Source organism: Pistacia vera, unplaced genomic scaffold (assembly GCF_008641045.1).
Source record: "Pistacia vera cultivar Batoury unplaced genomic scaffold, PisVer_v2 Contig381, whole genome shotgun sequence".
Classification (NCBI taxonomy): Eukaryota; Viridiplantae; Streptophyta; class Magnoliopsida; order Sapindales; family Anacardiaceae; genus Pistacia; species Pistacia vera.
In genome coordinates, this window is record NW_022196203.1 from 86,082 (window position 1) to 93,615 (window position 7,534).

The 7,534-nt window shown below is 44.5% G+C and overlaps 2 protein-coding genes across 2 annotated transcripts; both read right to left on the reverse strand.

Annotated features, from left to right (window-relative positions):
- Nucleotides 1-4,022: 4,022 nt before the first annotated feature.
- LOC116140819 (hevamine-A-like) lies at nucleotides 4,023-4,880 on the reverse strand. The gene has a single exon (XM_031426397.1). The coding sequence runs from the start codon at nucleotides 4,878-4,880 to the stop codon at nucleotides 4,023-4,025; it is 858 nt and encodes a 285-aa protein (XP_031282257.1).
- Nucleotides 4,881-5,206: 326 nt separating this feature from the next.
- LOC116140840 (acidic endochitinase-like) lies at nucleotides 5,207-6,336 on the reverse strand. Its single transcript, XM_031426413.1, has 2 exons — nucleotides 5,981-6,336; nucleotides 5,207-5,894 (listed from the first exon to the last, which is right to left on the reverse strand). Exons 1-2 carry the CDS (start codon nucleotides 6,334-6,336, stop codon nucleotides 5,372-5,374), a joined length of 879 nt encoding a protein of 292 aa, XP_031282273.1. The 3' UTR covers nucleotides 5,207-5,371.
- Between the last annotated feature and the right edge of the window lie 1,198 nt (nucleotides 6,337-7,534).

A 7,534-nucleotide genomic window follows, 5' to 3' on the forward strand; every position in this document is an offset into this window, starting at 1 on the left:
CTGCACCCATCTGGTTAAGCTGCGCCTTGTCTGCCGGGAACAAAAATGAGTCGGCCAACTTACTCATGGTAGTGGCATCAGAGTAAGTCGACGCATTAGCCGAAATCGTGATGGTAATCGTTCCGGCCTCTTCATCCACAACCGTGGTCTAGGACGACCCGGCTCCAACTGAATGGCTGCTGACTCGGTGGCGTCGCTAGCACATCTGCTCCTCTGTCTTCCCTGGCTAAAGACTCCCTCCTCCTCTTCTTGCAGCGTCGGGTGATAGATTCGCTCGCGCTCGGGACAGTCAACTTCTTCATCAGCGACTCTGCAAGTGCAAACTCTCCAAAGGTTAGTAGGTTCAGCTCGGACTCACCAAAAATTATATGGTTGCAGTATCGACTCAGAAGTACATCCCAAGTCTGCTTCAGCGAGGGGAAGGGAGTACCTCTCTGTATCGCCTCTACTCCGGCCCAAAGAATGTTGGTCCTTAGGTTGGACTCGGCTAGCACTACTCGCCAATCCATCTGCTCTAATGGGATGGCTAACACCCTCTGGGTCGCTACATCCAAGCCGTCTCCGCTCTGTCCAACCCGATTGAACTCAAGCTCTGCAAACAAAAAACACAATCAAGATTTAATAATCAAAAGTACGAAAGAAACAACTAAGCTCTCACCAGTAGCTCGCCAGCCGATCGGGATCTCGCCCTGTCCTCTCTCTCCAAATACAGCTTGACCCCTCAGGTAGAAATATCGGTCCTTCCAGTTCTTATCACTGGACCGTAGGTCGGTCACCAAGTGAGACCGATCATGCCTTAAGTTTAACAAGTAACGACCCTTCTCTTTATCGTTCTCCTTCAAGAAGTAGAAATACAGCAGCTCGTGCAACCCAAACCTCACTTGGTTCCGAACACAAAGGTTTTCCAAAGCCATTAGCAGTCTCCAAGCATTCGGCATAAGTTGAGACGAGACAATCATGAAGTGGTTCAGCACCTCCCACACGAGACGAGGCGAGGCACAGACAACCTCAACCCGTCATGAAACCATTTCTCGTAAACACTGATCCAGTCCTTTGCCTCCCAATCAACTCGCTCGTACGACCGCGGCATCCAGATATCAACAGAACTCGAAATGTGATACAAGGTCCGGATGCGCCACACGTCACTATCTTTCAGCACGGGCGGATAATCTCTAGTCAAAATCCCGCTGCCCTGTTGGCTTGGCTCTTCCTTAGAGCCACTTCCGGAAGAAGATGGACTATCAACCCCTTCGGAGTCTTCCCCACTCCTTCCATGCCTGCCCGAGCCACTCGGCCCAGCCTCACTCGACCTTGGAGCGGCTATACTAACTCCACTCGGCACGCCCACAGGAATGCCCCTCTCGGGCAACATCACTATAGTCGGGACACACTCATACTCATCCCCTGAGTCTGCCACAATCCCGCTCGAACTAGCCGATTCAGAGTCCGACATGTTGGCTCGATCGCCCAACCCAACAGACCGATCCAAGCCTCGCTCCTGGCTGCCAAAAATCCTAAGTGTCAACCACCCGACCCGAGACACCGACCTACCAAGATCAGAAAGAGTTGCCACTCGCCCCTCAGTACCAGTCTACCTACCCGGAGAAGTGTAACCTAAACCTTGGTCGACCCTCCTGGTCGACCGACCCAGCTCTTGATTCTCGCCTTCCTTGGCTCGCCCCAGGTGACCGACCCAGCGAATCCCTTATCAAAGTATCCCCTCGCTCGCCCCGGGCGACCGGCTGGTCCTCAAGGTCAGCTTAAACACTACTAGCCCTTTCTCGCCGGTCTAGCAACACAATCACCCGCTCGGTCTGGATGACCGACCGACCGACCCTTTAATCCACTCCACACACCCCACCACTCGGTTGGATGGACCGGACGACCTAACTCAACGACTCCAAGATGGCACCCTGTTCGGTCAGGCAGACCGACCGAACGAACGCACACTTAACTCGACTTCGCCTTCCCAAATTCCATCCAAAATATCCAGAAAAACACAAAAAACAAAAAACAAACCAGCCAGCTTGCCGGAAAACCACCAGGAACATCAAAATTCACGCCTATCCTAAAAATCGGTACTCCAAACTCCTCAGAACAAGTCAAAAATATCCAAAACTCAAAAAACATCACCCTATGCTTCCAAAACAAATGCAAAGAAGAAACAAAAAGACGCCATAAAAGAAGAGTGTTTACCGTGAAAAAATCGGAGTCTACTGAGAGAAGCTGCCGACGCGAAAATGAAACTGAAAACGAAGAAGAAAAAAATTTTTGCTGAAGAAAAACGGAGGAAAACTGCAAATGGGAGATGAACGATCTGTTCACTCATTTTTAAAAGGAAAATTGACAGGTTAAAACGCATGGCAGCCCACGATTGGCCAGGAGTCAGAGCGCCTTTTCGTTTTCCCGCCTCAAAAACCAAGATTTGATATCTACCGAACACGTGGCAAGCATCCACGGTACCTAGGAATCTGCACGATCAATTCCGATCGCCCTACCTCCCCGACCGAGCCAACCCCCGACCGTCAGATTAGGACCTAACAGGAGCCCACGATCCTCGAGTCCAGGCAAGCATCCCGACTGGCCGAACAGCTTAGGAATGGCCCGGCCTGACCTCTCGTGAGGTAAAAAGATGTGGGCACGACCCATTCATCCTTCCAGAGCGGACGAACCGACAGCCAACCGTTAAAGCTCGCATATTCCTTTTACTCAATCGCCCGAACAAGCATCTGGTTTAACTCTCATGTTTATTCGACCTAGACCGTCGAGCGAACGCCTCGGCAGTAGAAGCACCTCACCTCTCCATTCGACACGACGTACCGAACGAGCTTATGAGCCAACCCAAAGTCTCTTTGTCCGTTCCCTCGACCCCTCATACCGATCGGGCACAACACTCCAATGATGGTATACTCCGGATCGGCAATGGATACCGAACGACCCCAGGACAAAATCATCTGCAGGATCAGCTACACCAACAACCGATCATCCCGGAAGGACGACCGAGCACCCATTGATCACTTCCTACTCTCTGACTTAAGAAACTCTTAACTCAGAGAGTGGGGGCAAACTGTTAGGGCCAAAAATTGTCCTTGGCCCAAATAGGAAAACGGGCCCGACACTGAAGAAAGAGCCAGACCCAATTCTGATGTGACCAAACCGGATTAGGCCCATTCGGTACAAGATATAGCCGGCCTAAACCACGTGGGAACGAGCCTCCTAATCCCAGTCCATTTCCTAGGTCCATGGGCGAATCCAGAGCCCACGACCCCCTTAGAATACTTTCCTACTCCTGATCAATCTCCCATTCAAGGCCACCTTCCTATTCCTGATCACTTTCCTACTCAGAGTCACTTTCCTGATCAGAATCACTTTCCTATCCGGACACTAGTAAGAGTTTACCACGACCCTAATTCTGCTAGGGTTTGCATCAGAGTCATGCTAGGACTTCTACTTCTACCAGGATTGGGAGACCAGACAGTCACTATATAAGCAGAGGCCAGCCCTCTCACAGGGGAGATGACATTACACCTTCCCACTGAAAGCTCTGACTTGAGAGCTCCACATCACCGCCGTAGTCATAGTCCCCGACTAGACTTTTGGTAACCTGTACTCCCTAACCCTCACTATATTAGCCTCTCTCAGCTTTGCTGACTTGAGCGTCGGAGTTCCTACGGCAAACACCACCCCGGTGTTTCCTGTTCGCTTTACGCGTGTGTTTCTCTACGTGTGCAGGTACAACGGATCGCTGGTGACCTCAACCTCATGGGATCAGACCCCTCTTCCGTACAGATAGATTTTTACGTCTACACTCAAGAATTTGTTATTAATCATCCTACATCAGCAGTTTTTGCAAGAAAACTTTGTGCCAGTCTCTGGGAGATTCAGCCCCACCGCCTCTCACTTCCTCAAATGCCAAAGCCAAGTTTTAAAAACAGACACAAGGGTTTTGATCTTCCAACTCATCTGGTTCACCACCCTCCTACTACTCTCCCTCAACAGGTACTTTTTTCTCTCTTTCTTTTTTATTTTTTAACTTGCGATATGAGGTCATTGGGTGAAACATAACCATTGCTAGCATCTCCACTAGAAGGCGAAGCTGGAAGCCCAACAAAGAATTTACCAGCTTTAATTGACGACGTCCATTTGTTCCAAGAGTTCTGAAAGTTGTTTGGACTGCTAGAGCTAAACTCACAAGGAGGATTATTGTAAAACTGGACCCAGACATAGTCAAACAGTCCCGTAGTAAGTGCTGCATTGAGATATTGGTCAGGGAATGGACACTGTGGAGCTGCACCCAAGTATATTTTCTTTCCTCCTTGACTGTGTTCCGACAAAGCCATGGCAAGCGTAGGATAGTGAGCACCATTACCCATCTCAATGTCAAAATCTATACCATCCAATACGGCATCACCAAGTGGTCTCGAATTCGATTTTCCCCCTAAAAAGTTGTTCCATAAATAAGCTGCGACACTCCTAGCATCATCATCATCTGATGACAAGGAGTAGCTGCCGGCACCACCTCCAATTGAAAGCAGCACCTTAATTCCTCGGCTTTTGCAATATCTAATGTCTGTACTCACGCTTTGGCAACCATTTGATGCTGGGTTACAGTGACCAGCTAAGTTGATTTGCGGCTTTTGGCCATTGCCAAATTGTGAAAGGAAAGCTATGTTAACGATTTCGTAATTTCCTGTGGCACATGTTGATGTGAGTGTGGTCTCATTCCCGTTTTGGCCCCAGTATACCACAATGACTCCGGCGTTTGATTTATACGCATTTTGAATCAAGGTCAGAAAGATGTTTCTAATTCTGAATCCGTTAGGCTGCAAGTTGTTATGTTGGGACCAAGGAAATAAATAATTGTGGCTAAATAAATGCATCTCATAATTCCACCAATCGGAAAACAAAAGGGTGCCCGTTTCTTGACTTCTACATGCACGAAGGAAGAACACAAGGTAATTACCTGTGTTTTTGGATTCCTGGCACTGGTTTACGTTACCACATCCTCTTCTCTGTGTTTTTATTCTTTATGATCTAACTATGCATAAAATATTCTCATTTGTAATAAATTTACGAAGTTGAAATCTTAATTTGATATTGCGTGCAAGAATAACGGGAGCAGAGTATTATGTAGATGATAACATCTTTTTATGTTCTTGGAATTCTTAATTTGTAGAGAAGTTGATAACACATTATAATACTGAGATTGATAGATAATTGATCTTTTTAACTATTTATAATAGAATCCTTTGCGTGGTATAATTTTATTGAAAATTCGGAGTCCTTAGTATTATTACATCATCATTGTTCTAAGGTAGAACCTTTTTGTTTAAGCTGAAATTAAGTGGAAGAAGAAAAAGCAGTAGTTTAATCAAACGTTTGGCTTAATAGCGGAGCTATAGTCTTTGTCATGATACCTTGACCAAAGCATGACACCTCCATAGTTTGAAGAAGTCTTAATAGACGGTAAAATCTGAGAGTTAAGCACATCAGGAGCAATATAGCCACTCCCAGCTGCTTCAGGAGACGCAGGCAGTCCCAAAAATACTTGGCTTGAAGGTTGATTTGATGTCCACTGATTCCAACTGCTCTTAAGGCTGTCTCCGTTACCAGAATATTCACAAGGATTGTTGTTATAGAATTGGACCCAAATGTAATCAAATAGGCCAGTACTTAATGCACCACCCACCCATGCATCAGGGTACGGACATTGAGGAGCTGCTGATAAATACACTTTCTGGTTAAATCCTGATAAGGTCTTTGCCAGTTCGTCCCAGTTCTGTGTAGTGCCTCCCTCAATATCAAAATCAATACCATCTAAAACTGCGTCACCTAATGGACGTGAGCTTGATTGACCACCAAGAAAATTGTCCCACAAGTAATTCGCAACTTGCCTGCACGGCATTAAATAATATTAATTAATTTCTCATTTGTCAATAAGGAGCTACCCAATGAAAATAATAATAATAATAGAGCATGCCTGGCATCATCAGCTGAGGAAAGGAAATAGCTTCCCGAAGCACCTCCAATAGAGAGCATGACCTTAATTCCTTGGTTCTGGCAAGCTTTAATGTCGGAGCTCAAACCAGTGCAACCATTAGAGGCAGGATCACAGTGGCCAGCGAGATTGAGTGACGGGGTCTGGCCATTACCAAAGGTGGATAAGAAAGCTATGTTCACAATTCCATAATTGCCAGTGGCACAAGCATCTGCTAAGCTTCCTTCATTTCCATTCTGACCCCAGTACACGGAGATCACACCGGCATTAGAGCCGCTGATGAAGGCAGCTAGCATGAGGCAGAGTAGGGCTATAGTGTTCAGATATTGATGAGCCATTGTAGTGTGGTGGGCTAGTCTATTGCTTGGTTGAACATTTATTGAGAAACACGTTCTTATATAGACTAGCATGTAACAATGCCTTCGTTTTAGCCCAGTTAATACTTCAGGTTACAGTGGTTTAATTAATATTTTATTAAACGTGTCTTGGAGGTTAGAAAATCCTCCAATTGAATAGTCTTCGGAAGACTTTTCAAAATATACATTGGACTAAATTTAACCTGGACGTATTGCTATTGACAAGATTTATGATCCAGTTCCTCCACCATAACTCTAGACAACTGAGACTTGAGAAAATTGCTTAGGCCCATAAATGCTTTTATGCATTTTTTATTTAAACAAAAAAAAAAATAAATTGATTTTCTTTTCTAATTATAATTATTTGGAATGCAAATTTTTGGTTAAACAACTTTTAATTTCAGTACCAAATTGGATTGAAGGTCAATTAAAAACAGTTGGTTACAAGTTTGAGGAGAATGGAGAAATGTTTGGCCCCAAAACACAAGATGCGCATAAAATGGAAGTCCACAAGGAAAGTTAAAGTCTAAACGATTTATCTTCTAAATTTAAACGCGGTTACGATAACCAAAGTTGCCATTACTTGTGGACCCATGGTTTTACTTTTACATATGAGCAGAAAACATGTTCCCACCCAAGGTAAAGCTAAAGAATGGAGAAATGTTAGCAATTTTAGACGTTGACACAAATATAGAATTTGTTATTAACATACTGCCTTTGATAAATAAATTAGAAAATTATTTTTTACTATCCCTTCGATTGTGACTTAACGCTTTCATTTCAAATCTAATTCAATCACTCGTCTCTCAAAATAACACCCTTTTCATTTGTTGCGATAAATAAAAAAAATATCTTTTCCATCCCTTCAATTATTTAGAGAAAGAAAGAAAGAGTTACTATTAATTCGTGACATGGGCTAAAAAGTATGATGAATTATAGAGACACATTTTAATTAATGTTGAGATTTCCACTCTCTCTAAACCTATAGATGGATGAATATTCTTCAAAGTGATGTAACATTACTACCACAGGAAAATTGAACAAATGGGTTCCGTGATATAATTTGTTGGTTTGGAAAATATCAAATCATACTTTATGCAAAAATATATTACCTAGATGCGATGGCACATGCATTTCATTAAATAATTGTGCATTTCACTCCATCCAACACATTCCCATA

Excerpts from the sequence above, each read along its gene's own strand:
- LOC116140819 (XM_031426397.1), bottom strand. The coding sequence starts at position 4,880 with ATGCATTTATTTAGCCACAATTATTTATTTCCTTGGTCCCAACATAAC.
- LOC116140840 (XM_031426413.1), bottom strand. The coding sequence starts at position 6,336 with ATGGCTCATCAATATCTGAACACTATAGCCCTACTCTGCCTCATGCTA. Across the intron at positions 5,895-5,980 it reads TCCTCAGCTGATGATGCCAG|GCAAGTTGCGAATTACTTGT; the intron begins GCATGCTCTATT and ends AATGCCGTGCAG.